This window comes from Temnothorax nylanderi, unplaced genomic scaffold, assembly GCF_030848795.1.
Source record: "Temnothorax nylanderi isolate EJ_2023f unplaced genomic scaffold, tnyl_v1.0 TNYL_tig0014_pilon, whole genome shotgun sequence".
In the NCBI taxonomy this organism is placed as follows: Eukaryota; Metazoa; Arthropoda; class Insecta; order Hymenoptera; family Formicidae; genus Temnothorax; species Temnothorax nylanderi.
In genome coordinates this window covers 952,710-973,833 of record NW_027249076.1, presented here as the reverse complement: position 1 = coordinate 973,833, position 21,124 = coordinate 952,710, and the positions used below count along the sequence as shown (strand labels likewise).

Sequence of the window (21,124 nt, the reverse complement as noted above, 5' to 3'; positions counted from 1 at the left end):
TCAGCAAAAAATGAGGGAATTTAGAAATAATTTGCATGTGGTGTTATCTGGCAATATAGTCACTTTATTTCGGCCCGTTCACCCGCGCCAGAGATCAAGGTATAAACGACGTATCATGATTGTCTCTGGATTGGATGAGTACAGTAGCGAAATAGTCACGAAAATACGAGAGATATCAGGGCACTGGCACAAATCGCATTTGATGCTTCTTTTATTAACGTAATCTTCTCAAGATAGTATTTATAATTTTCTTTTTCAATTTCTCTCTCCTTCTCTCATTCACTCTTTTTACGAGTATTTCTAAGATTTATAAGAGAGAGATTTTAATTTTAATAATATCTTTATGATTTTAAAACAACTGCTGCGTATAATAAAAATTGTTAAAAATTTTCCCTCTAACTTCGTATGTTCGTCTTTTAAAAATATATTTATTCATAAATTCATAAAATTCGTTTTTCCAGAGCTTACTGAATCTCTATTTCTATGCATATAGAGAATTATATCCCACGGTTTCATACATTATTTTGCAATATCCATGTTTACATTACTTCCGTAAAACCGTTTATGTTTTTTTAAGAGATAAATCATAAATACAATAAATTCGATAGAATTATAAAATGTTTTAAGACTTTTTTTTAATAAGGATTAATTCATGTCGGCCTCGAAAATGGCGAGATCGGTTTTCAGATTCGTTATCAAACGGTGTACATGCGCCATTCAGTTTTTTCCTGATAGCTCTGCAGTGCACATGCATGTGCATTTCGCTCGATATTACATGAAAGAGTTATGTGAGTATGAAAACGTAAAAGCAGATTGATAAGAAATACGCTAAAATAAAACAAATTTTTATCTTTAAACTTTATCGAAAGGGTAAAGGTTTTTCCCACATTTTTTGGCAATAAAATTCACGATCCACATATGCGAATATATTTCTTTCTCTAACGAATAAAAGTTTCGTGTGGCGATGAAAAAGTTTACGATCGTAAAAAGCTTTTTTGGGCAAAGTTAGGGGTAGTTTAGAATGGACAGAGCCAAAAAATTGCATGGAAAAACGCACAGTTCGTCGATGCGGTGATGTAAATGTTGTAACTTTAAAGAGGTAGTGACGTCGTATCAGAGATGCACACCAGATGCAATTCCGAGGGCACCGACCTCGGCTACCCTGAGCAAGCACTGAACTGCAGGTAGTGACGTCATTGACAAAGTCTCCCTCTCTCGTTTCCATGGATACAATGACGTCATACTTTCCGCGTGATGCATGCAGTGAATTTTCGAAAATTGTATTCCATGCGAAACATGCAAGGAAAGAAAAAATATTCAACAGAGATGCCTGTTGTCTTGAAGACGGAATTACAAAGATTTTTTAATTCTCATAATTCTGATTAGTTCCAAAAACTTAAAGGTCGTAATGTGCAATATGTAACGTATCAATAATAGAAATTTTCTCAAATCTCGCGTGTCTCTTCCGAAATGTAAGAAAGAGAGAAAGATCGTTATATAGTAGAAAAAGGATTAAATTAACTCTGATTACTAGTGAGCCCAGCTTAACTTTGCCTTTCTGTGTTCTTCGTTTTTGTAGCGTCTCTTTTCATTCTCTGTCGCTTTGTGAATGAAATGAAAACTTTATATTATGCGAAAATGTAATCCCGACAAAACGCTTGTCCCATTTAAATTTACATTGTAACACCTAATAATGTTGTACAACGATACTTTCGTGTGCTTCGCCACTGCAATCTATAGATTTACGATGTTTCTTTGCTTATTAAGTTACTTTTAAGCTGTTTAAAATTTATGATGTGATTTGAAGCACATCTCCGGAGAAATAATTTGCACGTTTTATACATTTTTCATGATACTTTGCTAGGAAACTGTCACGCGACGTGCAGAAGATCTTATTTCGAATTAATAAGTATGATTTATAGTGCCGGGTTAATCCATCTAATGCCTTAGATTGATATTTATTCAGCTGGTAAATAATTTTTTCATTGAAACCGAGAGACGTAGGAAACGCGGCGAGAGATATAGTGAATGAAAAGGAGGCGACAGCTCCATCCTCGTTTAATACCGATCAAGTCGAATCGATCGGTGTCGGTCCTTTACAGTCTCCCCGTCCGTCCGGCAATAAGAGCAAACGATGGATCGCCCGGAATGTAATGAAGAAAAAGGATTGGATTGGCGGATCAGCCCTCGAGTGCCGCTTTAATTTTGCAGCGTTTCTTCCTTCTGCTTGGATAAAAGCGCGCGCACGCGGCTAGCTGAGCAGACGGCAAATATTTCCTTGCGACGGGAAGACAGCAGAGGGGAGTTTCATCGCGCAAGAAGACGAACAGCAAACGCAGCCTCCGGCCTTTTGCGTGCCTCTCCCTTTTTCCCTCGTCTCTGTCTCTGCCTTTCTATCTTTTCCGTCCTCTCGCGCATCGTTCTTTCTTTATTATGTCTTTCATCGGTTTCGAGAAGATGGGTGCGTTCGCGTCGCGTTCGGCAAGCGAGAAATGCCGGCATCCCCTTGCCAAGAGAACGCGAGAAATTTCATCGCTGATTACAAGCTCTCTCCAGCTGCTCCGCGTTTCGCCGACGTTGACTGCCGGTCGTCTAGATTTCAAGGGTTCACCGTTGTGAACGTAATAAAGTTGTTACGTGTTTACGTGTTTTCAGCTGCGCGTTGGGATAACGACCGTTACGGCATGGGCAGCGCGCAAGGATATTACGGTTGCATCCGAATGATTTATGATCTCGAATACGTGCGTGACTACAAAACACGATTGCACGTTGGCGATTTGCTTCGGGATGAGTTTGTTTAATTAAGGGTCGAGCTCGCGTGTTAAATAAAATGTTGTTTTCAAGCTTGGTCTAAATGATATACCTCGGTCTTTCTTTTTAACATAACGCGAAGATTTTTGAAAATTTTGCGCGATAGTAATAACCTCGTAGAATTATTTCGTGCACTATTTAATAATAAACACGCGATAAAAAATCCTTATAGGCGCGTTTTAGACGTCTTAGCATTGGAAAATCTGAAAGAGAAAGACAAAAATCAAATTTGTATTATTGAAAAAGCTGCCCATTGTTTGAACTGAATTATTGACGAATTTCTTGATTGGAAACACGCGTCTAAATCTCCTCCAAATATCACTGCGCTCTGAGTATAATATTCGGTAAATGTTAACTCCCCATCGTTGAATAACAGAGCGTGGGCGAAGCGAGAGGTTTTCTCTGCAAGCTCAGCAATTGCCCTTTTCCGAGTGTTCACGGTAGCAGATACATTTACCGAGAAAGAGTTGTGAATTATACAGCTCTCTCTCTCTCTCTCTCTCTCTCTCTCTCTCTCTCTCTCTCTCTCTCTCTCTCTCTCTCTCTCTCTCTCTCTCTCTCTCTTTTCTCACTCGCTGCGAGAAACCTCATTCGTGCACCCGGCGATACAAGTTTTTCTTTATCATCCGCGTGCTTTATTACCGCGATGTTTACGAGTACAACCGCTTTGCCTCTCGACATTTTCATCGTCTGCCGTTTATCCCTTTGACGCTACAATATATCCTTCGGCACCACCGACACTGTCACCGAATTGATAGCCACTGTATCGGTACACCGGCAAATAATAGGGGTGCTGCTGTCAATCGATCTTTCCGCTCGGCGACGTGACGTAATCCTGCGGGTTTATAACAAAATCACTGGGAACGGGGTTTAGCGTAACTAGACGTAATTTGACACAAAAAGAAGCTAATCACTCATGCAAAATAGAACAATACATGTTTTTATGAACTATATGAACTATATGAAACGCTTTATTGCCTGCTCGTTACTGCGTCGCTTTCGGATTATGCGATTTTCTCAGCAACTGAATGCTCTCATCAGCAACAAGAAACAAGTTCTATAAAAATGTTTAAAGTAACATGTTTATCATTATCAATTAGACATAAATTTCTTTCTACTTATTTTAAAAATTCAGGCTGAATACATTTAAGAAAACTGTACGTATGTGAGGTACATGAACTTTCGATGTGATAATAATAGGTATAGAAGTTTAATAATATTCTTCTAGTTGTTGAAGAACTGAAGAAATATGTTTTGGAGTTGTTTTCTTCTCGCTGAACTACATTTGTTTTCTTGATCGATTGCTCTTCCATTCTAAACTCGTAAATCTTTCGCCGATCGTATTAGAAATATTGAGGTACACTACTACGTTATGTAGATAAGGAGCGATTTGGTGGAGATTTATACGGATGATTGCAACAGGACTAGCAATATTCAGCGAAGCATGGGAAGAACGGTTTGTAAATCTTCCTCGCGTTGCCAGCTTTCTAGGCCAAGTGGAAGAATCGGAATATAAACTTCGGTTTACTCATCGCGTATGACATTACTTTCTATATTCAACTGCGTGAATTCTTTTACCCTTGTTCCGGTTGTTACTGGTTCACTGAGGCAGACGTGTGTCGTGTACGAAAGTGTTGTGCAATATCTACAGTGCTTCTGGATTATCTCGCCTTTACGGTGAAATTAGCGGTCATGTACAAGGAACTTTGTCCATTAACTAATATCATAAACATGATTTTGTAATGGTGTGCATAAAAGATGTATACTTAAAACAAGAAGTTTCTCGGAAATAATGTTTTATAAGTAACTTTCGTTAATTTCTTGCATTACCTCGAATGGAAAATGTTCTTCTCGCGCGAAGCGTGAAGGTAACACCTGTTTCAAATTAATGTGAGAAAAAGCGTCATTTTCGCCGCTTGAGTGACCACTCGGTGCACTCTTTCGGCGAAACACTCACAAGGCGAATGCTATGCGAAAAAGTGGGCAATATGTATACTGCTAAGTGGAGGGCACAGTACACCAGCTTGGCATGACCTCTTTTTTTAACATGAAAAAAACCTGTGCTTTATTTGTACTCTCCCTTTGTAGTGTCTAAGCAAATTTGATCGTTTAATTATACACGAAAAATGCAATTTAATATGGATATTGCTGTCTCTTATTGTTCTTGTTCTATATCTATGTTAAAGAGTAATCAAGTAAGATTCATTAACCGCATTCATTTTCCTAGTAATTAAATAAAGTAATAAAGTAAAGCAATGCGCGTTCAACACAACACTTACAAAAATCTTAATAAAATCTCCGTTGTTTTATTTAGTTTCTAAAAAGACTACTTTATTCAGCGCTTTGTTCGCTATTTCTTTCCATAATCCGACGGAACAATGAGAGCATATATATGAGGATATTCCGCTTGTGGTGAGAAAAGGACGATATAGAAGAAAACGAAAATCTATTTATACATTCTAGAGTCATCCGCGGCTAGTGGCAGAAAGAAAGAAAGAGAGAAACTCGGGCTGTGCTCCTTGGAAAATAGAAAAAAACGAAATCTAATCTTCTGTCGTCAGCAACGTAACAAAACGAAATTGCATTCGCGACTCTACCCCGATAATTCAATATGGAGATGTAGCGTCGCACTTACGGCGAAGACGAGGGACGTGCTCGTTTTATATTCGAGACCTTGCACAAGTTGCAAGTGTGGAAGCCGGCGGACGAGAGGCGGGTTAGCTTTTGCGTTTTGAGGTGCCTTTACTGGAGCATACTGCGCTCCACCGAGCGTGAACAACTTGGCATCGGCGCCTATAATCGCGGCAAGGTAACGTGAGATGATCCGAAGAAAATGTAATATCCGTCCATTATCACGTTTTCCACTTCTAAAATGTTACAGTGCCCCCCCCCCCCCGCGGGGGATCGATAATCGCGAGTGGCCTCTGAACGATGACGTTTGAATTTTTAATCGCCTTCGCGCGGAAAGCACGGCCGATCGCGACGTCATCGCGTCGCTTCGCGATACGTTTCGGTGTCAGTTGTCACTGTCGCGATGTCGGTGGAAACGCGCGTTTTTCTCGCTCTGTCAGGTTCATACCGAATTTAAAACGGTATGAATGTCATGTTTTTACGAGGTATATCTCTTCCACAGAGAACACCACAGGCATACGTGTTCGCGACTGTCGTCGAATAATCAGATGAAAAATAATTAAGTTTGCTTTAATATAGAACACTTTCGTATAAGAGAATAATGAATGTTATACTTTCTCCAAGAATTGAAAGCTATCCTGGGGTATAATAGTACAGCGATCGATGGAAGGAGACGAGTTAAAAAAAAAACATGTGTGAGGGGCAAACTCTTCAAGAACAAATTTTTTTCTTGAATCTGCAATCTCTTTTCTTGATCGGGCAGGTGGACGCTCGCTCGGTGGTCCTAAAAAGTTATCGCGAATAATATAGATTTGATCGAATGGCCGAGGAAAAATCTGGACAGCGATATTTTACGAGTCCGATATTTCGGAGACTATACGAGCGTCGTAAAACGATGGCGCGAGCTTGACGGCGCAAAAATTTCGCTTTACGATAAATAGCTTAAAGAGATAGGACAGCGTGTTTCTCGGCAGCTGACGCGTCGCGATACCGTCAAATTTACGTTGAATTACAGTGCCGGATGTGCATTTATCTATCAATAATTATAAAAAATTAATAAGACTATGAGCAGAAGTATTCTACACGAGCACTTCATAAATCTAATAATTTTTCAAATCTAAAATAAGTATTTATTTATGTTGGAAAAAATTATTCAACACATAAAATATGGATTTTATGTTATTATATGGTTTTTAGAGGAATCGAATTTTCTGCAAACATTCATAAATTAACCATAAATTAATGTATATACATAGAAGCTGATTGAATCGATGCAAACTGCATCGCGCTATTGAGAGTCTAAACAGCATTAAACTCAAGTTTCAAGTTAGTAGGGATGCCAAATATCTCAGTGCTAGAACAATTGCCTACCAAGCTAAAGATCTGAATTCGATTCCTGGACTCCCACATACATATATGTGTAACACGAGAAATTTGGAATGTAAATGGAAAATAAAGTACCCAAAACATGTATTTAATCCCAAGGTAATTGAGAATTATGGTACTATATTACCCTTCAAAGATCAACAATCTCCAAACAGTAACAATAATAAAATATTATAAAAGATAAGGGGTAGAAAACGATATGGACTAATTTAAAAAAATTAAGATTTGTGAATTTCTCACGATGTTTATAAAGCATGCCAGTTAAATTGCCTTCTATCGAGGCGTACGTGTCTCGATATGTTTGCTGATGTCTTCCCATCGAAATACTATTCTATCGCGCGAAATACTATTGTATTTCTATTATTATCGAGGCGACAGTAGCAAATAGATTTCTCATTCAGGCAATAGTAGCTTCTTTTCATCTTTTTAAACGAACCGAAGTGCATCTTCCTTAGATGGGAATCTTTTAGATTCTCAAAGAGACAAGGGTTGATCCAAACTGCAATTTAAGTAGTTAATTGAGTCAGGTAGCCGTCACAATAATCTTTTCACCGCGACGAGTGGATTTTGGAGATTCTCCTTTAGACAGAATCTATTAGATCAGCCTTGAGTCCGTGTACTCACCGGCTCGGACGCTCTTGTGAAGAGCCAATCTATCCTGATTTCTATTCGCCGCTGCATTCGGGCCAGCGGGTCGATCCAGGACGGACTTCGTTTCGATCGGTCTTAGGGTAGTCGTCTAATCCGCCTCGGGAACCCTCCTCCTCGCGGTTTCGTGTGTGCGTGCGATGATGACGCAGTGACCTCGGCATGTGTGGCGGTCCGCTCTTTGTCGCACCCCCGGTGTCGGCAGTGTCGGCACGCTTCTCTTTCGGTGCGTCAGAGATGACGTCACGTAGCTAGGCAACCGCACCCTTGCGGCCCACGAAGACCCGTTTTTCCATGCCTTTCCGTCCCCAACAGCCGTTTCTCATTGTCCTTCATACTTACGGGTCGAAGGACGAGCTCGGGGAACGTGTGCACATACACGCCGGGGACGGGTGGCTCGATAAGAAGTTACGTTATAGTCCCTGGGATCCCCTCGAGTGAGGAAGCGGGTAGTTGTCCGGGTTGCCGGATAATCGCTCGAAATATGTCACACAGTCGGAGAGCATCGTGATAATATAATTACGGCGGCGTTCAGTTCGATCTCGTTATAGAGTTTGTTTCGAAAGTTTGAATATCGAGTTATCGATAACGATGTAGGTTTACGCTGTACAAACCGACGATACGTCCTCCTTCGGCGAACGAATTTCATCCATCAAACTCTTTATCTCGGTACTTTATCGGCACTTTCTTCACGTGAAGATTCCGAATGAAGGAGCGTAACTTTCGAGAGATTCCGCACGTGAAGCGTGGAACGATAAACGACATGACGGCGAGTAAAACGTTACTTGCGCCGATTACTCCCATATTCGCCAATCGAAGAAACCGCTTCTCGCGTCAGGCGCCGCGAAAGCTAAAATCGTTAATCACTCGCGCATGAAAGTCAAATAACAATCGATTTGTCGCGCCTCGGCGTGGGATGCAGCAAGGTGCATTACTGGGAGTGACATCGATAACGCGATCCTAGGCGACGTGTCACAGCATTGATATATGTCCTTGTCCGTTACCGACCCTCGTAAGGGACTTTTCGCCGAGAATATCCCGTTCACAAAGCTTAATATAGAAACCGTAGCTCTCCCCTCTCACGTTCCGCCTTGTTGTTCGTTGCTGTTTATCCGTGTTTGCACCTCGTGCGGTTATATACGTGTATGCATAGGTATACATAAGGAAGATAGTCAAGCATGAATACTACACGGGCGACGTGCTGGTCTTTGTAATCCCCGCGCGTATACCTGGCACAGAAAGGTATATAGTAAAATAGCGATTTTTTCGCCTTAAAGCTACACAGATCCTCGCGAGATTGTACGATAACAATGAAATTAAAGATGAACTTAATATTCTTTGTACGTTTCTGCGCGGAAATACTCGTCGACTTTATTCGTCTATGTGCAATTCGCGTGCTTACTTTTCCACGAAAATCCAAAATTACGAGGAAAATGTTTACAAGTGACAGGAGGGGGGAAGTAACCCTTATTCGCGTGACTATACAAAGCAAAGATAAAGAGAATCGTTATGTAACTCTGAGCGTTACCCGCATTACTGAACATCTACAATCGCGAAGGCGCATTCTTTCAATTAGCAACAGTGAATTAACCGTCATCGTCAAAATGAAAACCGCTGCTACGTCTCTTAATTAGCGTTATGGAAAATGAAAAATGAAGCACGGAAAGAGTCGCGAGTGAAGCGTTTCCTCTCCCAAGGATCGTGGATAATATATTCACATTTTCTCATCGTAATCGCGCGTGATTTTAAATTCTATCGTGATTTTAAATTCTCCTCTTATTAAAAATATGTTATAAAAAGGATATGCTTTTTATGAGTTATACGAACATTAGTGGATTCATTTAGGTATCGTTAATAGTCTCTTTTCGGCATTCAAATGACATGTTAATACATCCTAACCAACGAAGAGAGGGGAGAGAGAGAGAGAGAGAGAATGCAAATGACGCGGGAAAAAATTGAAGAAATTTTAGCGTGGTATAAGAAAATGTGCGGTAGACAGAAAGAAAAGGAGGGTAGATAGAAATAGTGTGTTTCACGTGCTCACTGCTCCGTAATGATACTATTCCCTGCGCAACGAGATAGCGAGTAAGACAATCGACCTGAGCACGGAAAGCTGTATTAGGATAACAATTTCTCTTAATGATCCGTCCCGTCTATTTCGCGTCGGATTTCAATTAAGAGGATGCCCCTGCCGAACGTATTTAGCTTATTCGCCGCGCGCCGCGCCGGTTCAAGTGCGTGACGATACGCTCGATTTAAAGTCGATCGGTTTTATTGGGCGAATCAATGAAACTAGTTTCATTCGCGGATTTTTCTAAAAATAAAAGCAGTGAAACCATATAATCTGTGATTGGAAATATCCTGGAAGACAAATCTCTTTAATTAGGCTTGCACAATATATGATCTTTTATACTCGATTTTTAATAATCCTCAGCGTGATAACGAATAACTTTATTTCGTAATTCTGTATACACTGTACATATTGCACAAATATAAATATTTAGCTACGTGTTGTTTTCGAGATATAATTTTTTGGTTGTATTTTCAGTTTTACTTGAAATCTGACGAAAAATTATCCTGCTATTTTATTTTACCAGCTGCGTATTTTCTGCGTAAATATTTTTATATTCTACTAGGGTTTGATGCAAGAGTGCTGTGAAAAAATAATGAAAATCGTGTATGATCAAAGAATTATAAATCAGTGCACAAAAAATATTTAAAGCAATCTTTTTCGTTCTTAAAAATATTAATTTAAATGTTCAAGATTATTTTATACCTATGTATAATGTATGGAAACTTCGCTTGTTTTGTCCAATGTTGTATCAACGTTTTCTACGATGCAGAGAAACATTTTTTATGTCTCTTTCTCTTTTTTTTAAATATTTATAAAATACTATATTTTTCAGATTTAAATATAAAATTATTTTTATACATATCGCTTCGAATAAGAGTTCCGGAAGATATATTATCTACTCTTTTTTAGACAATTACACTGATCTAAATCTTTACATCTATGTAAGAATGATGAAACGGAATGAACGGTTGACGTACAAATGGCATAATTCTCTGCTTACAGATCCAGTTACATGTTCTTCGAAAGTTCTTGTTTTAGGTGGACGTAACCGGCTCTTCTCTTCTCTTTCTCTCTCTCCTCCCTCCCCTTTCCCTATCTTCTTATCGCTATCTAACTTGTTCGATTACTTTCTCTCGTTTCAAGAATTCTGTTTTCGTCGATAACGGATAGACCGGCAAGTGTACTTTTCGGATTTCTTCTGACGTCAGTCTTTGATCTCATCCGATTTGTGTGTGTGATTCGATCTTTGAATCTATCGAGATTTCTATCACGCCTGTTAAAGTTTCTTTGGCAACGGCCGTTTATCAATAAATCATAAAATGGAACGGATATTATATGTAAGTGTATCTCATATTTTTCTTGAATATAAACGGCAGAAAATAACTCCGAGCTGCTTAGAATTGAATAAATTTTCTAGCTTTCAATGAATAATTTTTGCCGATTAAATCGTACTTCCGAGAGCCAAAGTTTCGCAGCATTGATAATATAAATCGGCGTGTTTCCGAAACTCCACAGTTGTAGGGAATTAGGACTTGAATATGATGTCGTTCAGACCGTTGCCGCAAAACCTGAACTCCCTCTTGGCTATTCAGTTATGAGATCTCGACAGTGTTTCCTGCACTAACGAGCGAACGCAAGCAACGCTCCGTTCATCCATCGTAATTTTATTGATTTAATGCCGCGCTATTTGTCCTTGTTTTTGTACATATGACATTTCGTTGACTATTATCGCTATCAGACAGGAATATTTCTGTTGCCAATACATACGTATTTATTCAATTAAATTCGCAATTATCGTATCTCAACATTATTGTTTGAAGACCGCGTAATTCGTATCATCTGCAATGATGCTTTGGAACAATTAACGAATAAAACTTTTGAATGAAATATGAAAGACGATTTTACAAAAATAATTACAGCATCAAGTCTTTGAATTTGGTGCAGAGTATTTCTTTCCTAAAGAATTCTAATTAATCATATAGTTATAAAACTTTCCCCTAAATGTAAAAAAGAACTTGTATGTAAATGTGATTTAATAGATTAATAATGTGACGATCAATTAGCGTAATCGTAGAAAACTTGTGCTTTTCAAATAATTCAATACATTTACAACGTAAGAGTTCGTGCAAGCAAATCGCAGATTCGACTAACTATAATCGAGTGCTGCAGCACGCGTTTCGAACTGGCGGTTGATTGTGACCTCTTATGCGGCCGTTGACGCTTGTCCCTCGGTGGAATCTCCAATTATGAGTTCTCGACATCGGTTACGCTTCACGGCAAAAGACCGCGTCCGCGGGGGAATTTCCGGACCTCTTGATCTCATAACCGACCGTAGCCTCTTAGCATTCGATGTCGATTGTCGTATCCCGCGGGGGTTAGGTCCTCCACAAGTTTGCGTTCTCTTGCACAAAGGACCCCGGTTGTAAATGTTGACGCAATATCGGTCGGTCCGATTTCAGTGGCTTTGTCACTGTAGTATCTCGTGTTGATATCGCGCCAGTGAAAATAATTTACTAGATTCCTAAATAGTGTAGGACTTCTCCGGTTCACAAAGGCATATAAAGTTAAACTTAAAATTGAACTTATAGTCATCTTTATATATTTTATCACGCTTTTCTCTCTTTTATACGGAGTGTTTAAAAGTACGAAATATACATTTAAAAAGTAGATTAGTATATAATATATTTTAAAGATGCAAAAAGTGAGATTTAAATTATTACTGAAAGTTCATCAAGACTTTTCGTATTAAATTTCACGTTAAATTCGCCAATATTGCCTCATGTAATCGCGCACCGTAGTCGAAAATATTTTCCTACCAGCTATCACTCTATGTATATTACGATAAATCGAGTGATGTGTTCCGATCCCGGGCGAATAGCGTCCTTGGCTGAATAAAGTTTACGAAATCGTTCTCGTGACAATAGCTCAACGTTAATGGATTTTAACTGTTATTATGTATGCAATAAGATGAGTAAGCGTTGTGAGGTTGTGACACTCTTCGTGAGAATAATGCAATTTCTGTGCTCTCCAACGAACAAGTTCCGCTGGTGTCTTGCGAATCTCTGTAACACGCCTCACATCTCTACCACCTTTACAGAAAGCTTTTGAGGCATCATTACGGTGTATACGTATGACTTGTACAAGTCATCTTCTTACGTTTTAAGAAACGTGAAACTTTAGACAAATGTCTAGCATAAAATCCAAGCGCTTTGACGTCGCAATTTTTTACGACCCCATAAGAAGTCCTAGCTTCACTGCCGTTTCTAAAATAATTACGCCAAGATTAATGCGTCGTGAAATTCCGACCCGCGGTCGCTCATATATGAGAATGTCACACGGGAACGGTGGATTATGCCGCAGTCGATGGCGGGGCAGTAAATTTGCTCCGAAAGTGTCGCGCGGTCGAAATTTGCGGAAAGACGCCGGCGACATAGAAGAAAGTAATTTAGATCGCTCCTCAAAGGAACCCCAACTTGGAACGCGCCACCGGAATTACCACCATGAGTCAGGCTTCTTGTTGTAACTCAGAACAGTTTTATAAGGGTTCAGGAATTTAGACGGGAATAAACGTTTCAAATCGTTTTTACGCGGATGTATTTTGTCGCTCGTTGTAATGTAATAACTGTCCCATTATCAGAAGGGAATACTCACAAAAGATGCATCTTTGATCTTGTTCCCCCAGGCAAAAATGATAGAAGTGAATTTTATCCATTAAAATTGTCGTGACTCTGAACAGCGCGCGTATTTCGTTGATTAGCCGTTTAAATATTTGTGATAAAACTCGTGATCGTTCGCGCAAAGAGACTTGATGCAAAATTTTTGCAAAAAATTTGCTCCATTAGTCACGAGAGAGATACGCGTAAAAGAAGCCCCCTGATCGATACGTCATCGCGATGCAACGCGTGTTACGACAAACTGTGACGAACGATAAACACGATGTCGGCGGGTACTCCGGCATCGAAAAAAGAGCATCGTCGCAACACTCGCAACTTCAGCAATCTGTTTTAGTTTCGGAGTTAATATTCCTCGGGAGAGCTAAATGTGCTCTCCCCGCGTGTTTACGTTCACAGACGTATGTAGCGCCCCGATGTTACACCATTGTTCCGGCAATACATCGCACGCCGACGCAAAAGTAAAACGACTGTCAGGAAATGGGCGCGGGGGCGCCGAAGTTGGAGGAACGACTCTAGTTCCGTCGTGAAATCCGCGAGATAAATTCGCGCGCGGTCTCACATGAGTTTATCTGTACCGAGAAACATTAAAAATCCGCGAAAATGCGAGCTCTGAAAAGCCGTCGCGCCGCGTTGTTGAAAAAAAATGTACATGATAGAAAAATGTAGAACGTATATACGGAGAAAGGGAGAGAGGCTCAACGAGATCGTTTTTTATTCTTTTTAAATTTCTCATAAAATATATCTTAAATTAATGGTCCATGCATTATACGCTTGATATTTCCAGCAAGAAACCTCTTTTCGTGGAAGAAATAACTTTTTGCATGTGACTACTATCAGGAATTCAAGTCGATCATTAATGCGTCGTCGAACGGAGCTCTCTCTTACACGTCTGTCCTTCTTATATAACGCGAGCACGCAATAACTTCTATACCTGTCCGTGAACATCGTACGTGTTCTGAATGTTATTCCAACGGGAATAGTTTACGATTTTACGGAACAAATGCTTCCTCGCTGTCTGCGGACGGTATTATACTATCGCGTTATATGTCGTCCTTATATACCTCTCACTCAAAATATAAACTGTACACTTGTATAATCTGACAGTACTTCAATCGATATTATATAAGACAGATAAAACGGTAGGAAACCGCTTCCCCTCCGGAAGAATAGTCCTTTTCTTTAACACGACGATAAGAAATTTATCGTCGACGAAAGCTGCAGCGATGCCGCGCGACTAACTTTTTATAAAACTAGCACCACAGACGCGCGCTTCGCGCGCGCTATTTAGCTTTAACATTATGCTATTACTATTACACTATTAATTTCTTGATACACACAACTGTCAAAATATACGATGACAGCTGCAAATGAAGTAAGCGCAGCGAAAAAACCAATCAGCATCGCGGAAAAGCGGCAACAATAAATTCGACTATCGACTTAACATGCCTTTTTTTAGAAAGGATCAAAAACTCATTCCTGACGTATAGCTAAAAGTACTAATTATTTTATATGTAAATCGCTTTGGATATTATCTGTCGCGGATTCCCGTAAAATATCACATTTCCTGGAAACTTGTTTAAACAGCTTGCGTACAAGTTAAGTAGATATTTGTCGCTCAAGTGCACTCTCGACCACACCGATCGTTCAATTTCATTTTATAGAAAGGCTGAAGTGCACCTGAGACGAGAGACGGCAACGAAATCGTTCGCTCGGCGGAATCCTTCACATCTATCGATTTACACAGAAAACTTGCGAAAATTTCTATGGAATCAAACCGTATACTTTACAAAAATATATACATTCACCGAATATAGAGTATGACAGATATATCGGATGAAAAATTAAGATAACATTGTATAAAATATTTATCACTTTCATGGTACATGTTAGAGATACATTTTCCGCCTAATTTTGTCCTATCTTCAAAACAATACGTTTTTTTTTTAGAGGGAAAATAGATTTTAGATACGTATGCTATCGGCTATGAGTAAAATATGGACCAATCTTTATGACTCACTCCGTCCGGATGATATTTCGGCACGCTGCCCGGCGTCGTGGCGCTCCCACAAAATTCAGTCAGAACATCCTGTAGCTTCCGCGTGGAATCTGAGAAACAATTAATGGTTTGATAATTTATCGCATTCAATTAAATTCTATGATACTGGAAGCGATAATTGTCAAACATCGAAAATCTAAGTAATAATATAGTCTTTATAATGGTAAAAAATTTAATAAAATGTGTAATAAAAATAAAATTGTTTAATAACGATACAAAATATATAAAATAAAATGAAAAATCTTTTACTGGACAAAAGGATTTAATTGGCTCTATATATAGCGCACAATGTTAACAAATTTTTTAAATATTCAAAGTGCTTTTGTCTTACTCATCTAGATGTATAAATCGATCGTTCTGACAAAGGAATAAAACAGGTACAATTGTAAATAAATTAATAGTTCATGACAGATCTTTTTTCTTATTGTACGATTCGACATGTCAGCGAATATGTGGCACGAACAAGTATGTCTCTGATAAATTAGACAGTGAAGAGGGTGGAGGGAGGGCGATTGATCAACCATCTTGGATTCAACTGTTTACAGAAGAAACAACGACGATAAATTGACTAATAATAGGAGGCCATTGGCCTAATCTACCCGCACCGACGTCATAATGCACTTAACGGACCGAGATATTTTTGGGCGGCTACTATTTTCGAGCCGATTGACGGCCACGATGGATCGTATTCGGACGGGCAGATGATTAACGCGCCCAGCTGAAATTCACGTTTCCGCCTCGATGTCAGCCCGCCCCGCATAACTATTGACGATTATTGAACGATTGTTTTAATACAGTAGAATACCCGCGCAAATGGATCGTAGGCAGCAACTTTGTGACAAAGAGATGCGATTTACTTTCAAAAGCTGTACTCATTACAATGAATTTATTCGGGAGACATTTGCAAGAGCTTCTTAAAAAGACATAAGCACGCTGGATCGATAATTTTAAAATAAATACAATATTAACTTTCTATTAAACAATCTTCGATTTGTATAGTTGATTAATTTGTAATTATATGTTTTTATGTTATTGTTTCATTTAGAAAGAAATGAAAGAAAATGTTTATTCTACCAATGACAGTTAAAGTGGCGATAAACGTGACGTACCACTCGTCCGATTATTTTTTTAACAGATTATTGTAATAATATTATTTCCGTGATCTCGCAATCATATCCTTTTTCCGCGAGTTCAAACGCGAGTTTACCTCCGACGTTGTTTGATTTCGAATAAAAGATTACCGGGATGATAGCCGCATTACGGTAATGCCAGTAAATTTGTTGACGAACGTCGGCAATTTATTCCGCTCGCACGACAAAGTGCAGCGTTTGTACGATGAATTAGTGCTTTCCTGCGCGAATGTCGCGCATGTTGTCTCTTCTCGAAAGACATGCTGGGCGTTGCTACAACATCTCTCTGTCAGCCAGATGTAAAATACTAGACGGTAGGAACACCTGTATGTCGTCAAGTCCGCGATCGAAGCGTTTATACGCGGAAAACTCGAGGCGCGTTTGCCGCCCGCGCCGACTGGTAAATCGCACGGAAATACATGGCGGAATAATATGAATTTCAACGTTCAAAGTTCGAATCTATTATATATCAGCGAGATCATACATATATGTACTATATAACAGGCGGCATTATTTGCATGTTTGTTTTAATTAATTGTTCATTCCAATCGAGAGTTTCTTGAAATATCATGATTGTTTTCACTCAAAGCAATATCCGCGAAAATATCTACGAGGTTTCCAGGAAAACGTGGCAGGTTACTAATTATACCACAACATTTCTCTTAATTAAAGTCAATGCTAATTATTTTATAAACTACTTATTTCAGGCAATAAGCATAACGCTTTTTAACGGAAGAGAACAAGCAAAGGCGTATGAATTGCCGACTATTCGATATTTCTCTTTCCAACGTGACAGTATTTACGTTTTATATATCCATCTTGATGTATTTTTAATGGCTTTCATTCAACAAACTTACAGTTGTTGACTTTCATTCTACGTAATTGAGCAGTGCCAATTACCACTTCATTTCCGTTATATTTAATTCAGTTAAGTGCTATCTGTAATTAAAGATAGTGCCTTTGGTACTCATATATAATTTGAGAATATTCACTCTGTTGCGTCTACATAATTTATGATAAGCATAAGTAGGAAGGTTTATGTTTATGCATTTCAAAAAGAAAATACGTGCCATTTTATTCTATTCAGGAACATGTATAATTACAAAATATCTCGGCGAAATGCCAGAGCTTTTTATCACGACATATTTTCTTATGTATTGGTTTACACTTTGACGGTGATGGATAATATCATTATACTATTTTTCGTTGTTCAAATAACTTAATTTCCCATAATTCAATTTGTCCAACGATAGTCACCCGATAGCGCGCCGTAATTTCACTTACTCCCATTGCAACGAACAAAAGGCACTTTTTTTTATGTTTGTTTTAACTTTTGTAGAGAACACAACAGACGGAGAAGTCATTTGTATTCAATGAGTAAACTCGCAATAAAATTATCGCGCACATTTGATCCGGTCCGGAACAAACAAAATTACACACAGTACGATTCATTCGCGCGACGCTGTGAATGATCGCTTAATTAAGTATAGCCTCGGGATTGCACTTTGGAAATGTCGAGAAAAACGTGAAAACAATCCATTGACATTGGCATTGAAACAAATAGAAATAAAATTACGATAATATTCTACTTTCTACTTTCGTTAAGAATAAACCGCCTCAATTATGAACGTTATTGAATATTGAAAAAATTTTGGAACTTCTATTTGATCAGTTCTTTCAATCAAATTTCTATCAAATGATATTTCTTATTCAGAACTTTGAAATTAGCTCGTATATCGATAATTAATTAAGAGACTAATCTTCGTTAAGTGTTCACAAGTTAATAACAGCGTCTATTAAGCGAAAATTAAGCCGGGTGTATATAAAGTTGCTTATACTAAATTTTGCCGACGCTGGATAAGTCAAAGTTTGTTAAAACTTCATCAGCAACGCGGACTTTGGGATTTATGATCTGTAAAAAAATTCAAAAGGGAAAAAAAGGAGAGCGCCGAGCGCTCTCCATTGTGATTTATCCGCATTATTTTACACGTTTTAGCACTTCCTTTTCCGTTTCCTCCTTTTGTTACTTACAAGCTGCCAAGTCCTGAAGTTGTTGGAATTCCGCTGGCGAGAGCTTATCCCAGTGGAAGGCCATCCTTACTTCTGATCTATGTGTCCCTCAGGACGAGTGGCCAGATGTTGGATACTGAAATTCGTCACCTGCAAATCAAAAGATATCGCTGTCTGTAAAAAACGCAATCGGCGCCGGGTCCCTTCACACAACTTCGTCATTCAACATCTTCGTGTAGAAATGACTAAATATTTCTACATCCTGTTGAATTACGTTTTAAATTATTTACTATTACTCGGACCATAAAGAAAATAATACGCTCAGATTCAATAAGCTTCGGTTAATCAAAGTTAATCACAATTTCAAACTGTTTAACGACTAACTGTGTGATCAATATCGAGTCAACTTCTTCGAACTTTTTATTCTTTACATATCGTTAGAGGAATATTAGAGATTCTTTTGTGCAGCATGTAGGGTAAACTCGGGTAAGATGGCCATACAGGAAAGATGGCCAACCCATGTTCATTCGATGTTTCATGGCGAGCTAGACTGAAAGAACATAGGTTGGCCATCTTTCCTGTATGGCCATCTTACCCGAGTTTACCCTACAGCTAATGGGGAAACTCATTTTCCGAATATTAAAGATAATGACTTACAAATATTTATTCTTCTGTTGACAATCATGCGGCTCAGGCGAAAAACACAACATGTCATTTAAGTCACATAAATAAATACAAAGATAAGTTAACACAAATAAATTAATTAACAAGAAAAATTAGATTTAAAGCGTCGAGAGATTTAGTTGGTTAAATTATCTGTTAGATCAACCTGTAAGCTTGCTGTTGATTTACTATTTGCCAGTGGTTTATATTAATATAGTCCGCCACGATCTCACACGTACATTCGTTGCGCATCACTCGCTCGGGCTAAAATTACAGATTTACGGTCGCTGTGGCCGCTTTTCTCTCACTGTAAACGCGCCTATACGCAAGAGAGGAATCCGAACGACCGAACGTGTTTCTCCCGCAAACATGTGGCGGCGGCTGGACACATGCTCTGTCAGCGAAACCCGTGGCGTCCGATGAAACTCGTTCGCTCGATGCTTTGAACGTTTGCGATCCCTTTTCACTGTACTGTCTTTAGCTGAGTCACGATAAAACTTTATCCACGAGAAAAAGCCGGCACGATATTCGCACGTCCAACGTGTCGAATCTTTTTTTCAAAAGTTTGCTACGGTCAGTTGTGTCACGCACAAACCCGCGAACGAAAAATTATATTTTTGTTAAAACGCGCGATCAATAATAAACGATAAATCGATGCTATAACACATTAAACTATACGTCTGTCCTTTTTTTATAAATAATCTATACGGATCGTAAATAAAAAAAAATTACTTAGTAGATGCGAAAAACTGCTTAGAATATGTAGGTACGTTGTGTTTGTTCCTCCTTCTAAAATTTCATCAATTTCTCCCTGTTCAAAAATGAAATAGAGCTTATGATTACGTTTATGCATTACTAATTTACCATTTATTATTGTTTTACAGTGATTTTTAGTTTTACGATTATTATTTTCCAGTCGATTTTGTCATTTTCTCATAGCGTAGTTACTATTATAACAATCGACTGATATTGACAATTTGATTACGTTGAATAACAAATTTTAACCGTTATATGCAAATAATATAATTCTCTTTTTCATGAAAATTTTCGATTACTAATTTCGTTACTAAAAATTAATTGTTATCTCAAGCGACGCTAACGGGTCTGCGAAACAAAGTGCGAAATATTGCGATAATAAATTCATTCATCAATATTGATTTGAGATATTCAAGAATATTCGATGTATATTTATTTTATAGGGCACATTAAATATTTCATGGTAACGAGTTGGCCCGTGTATGTACTGCTCGGTGATTGTTTTTGCATATTACGCCGCATTATTGTATACACAAAGTAACTCGGTCGCAGGGATAGGCATTATTCACTAATTTTTCACTTAAATAACAAAAAGTTAAAGAATAAAAATATATTCATAATTCGCCTTTTAATTGAATAATGAAATTATAAAATAACTTTTATTTATTATTCAGAATTTGTAGAATAAATGAAAATAATAATTTCACTCATTATTCGAAATAAATCAAATAACAAATAAATTTTTAATCATCATTCACGAGTAGCCGAATAACGAATAAATTTTTATTCATCATTCAATAAAAAGGAGAATTATGAATACATTTTTATTTATCAATCGTCAATCATGGAATGTCATTCATGCCCATCCCTGCTCGGTCACTTTGTTGTCACTCGCGCGGCGAGGTCCGGCGGTGAGTCATTCCGTCTTCCGTGTATCGTCGCATTACCTTACGAAACACGGTCGCGACAAGTGCTAGGAGACGCAATCATTCCCTATATAAAATTAGCGATTACCGAACTACGTGACTAATGAGCTCTCGTAACGAACGATAAGTAAGCAAGTGCTCGAAACGACAGCCGTTTAATTGAAACGCGGGTAGGTATCTTACACAATTTGTTCGTTGGAAGCGAGAACTCGACACGCGATAGGGAATGAGAGTTAAATTACTGTTACGTTCCAATCTGAGATATAATTGTTTCTTGATTCGATAGTATCTGTTAGTATCGGGATGAAATTGCTGACGTTTTCCAGCTTTTCGGCTTTAAAAGGAACGCTGGTGATGTC

The 21,124-nt window shown here is 38.5% G+C and overlaps 1 protein-coding gene across 2 annotated transcripts in view; it reads right to left on the bottom strand.

Annotated features, from left to right (window-relative positions):
* LOC139768123 (diacylglycerol kinase 1-like) overlaps window positions 1–21,124 on the bottom strand; it is an 88,817-nt gene that overhangs the window by 27,838 nt on the left and 39,855 nt on the right. For both annotated transcript variants that reach the window (XM_071698008.1, XM_071698009.1), the window contains exons 2-3: window positions 18,442–18,570; window positions 15,242–15,330 (exon numbers count right to left, since the gene is read on the bottom strand). In XM_071698008.1, the coding sequence (XP_071554109.1) occupies window positions 15,242–15,330; window positions 18,442–18,505 (153 nt within the window). In that variant the 5' untranslated portion in view covers window positions 18,506–18,570. The remainder of the gene's footprint in view (window positions 1–15,241; window positions 15,331–18,441; window positions 18,571–21,124) is intronic.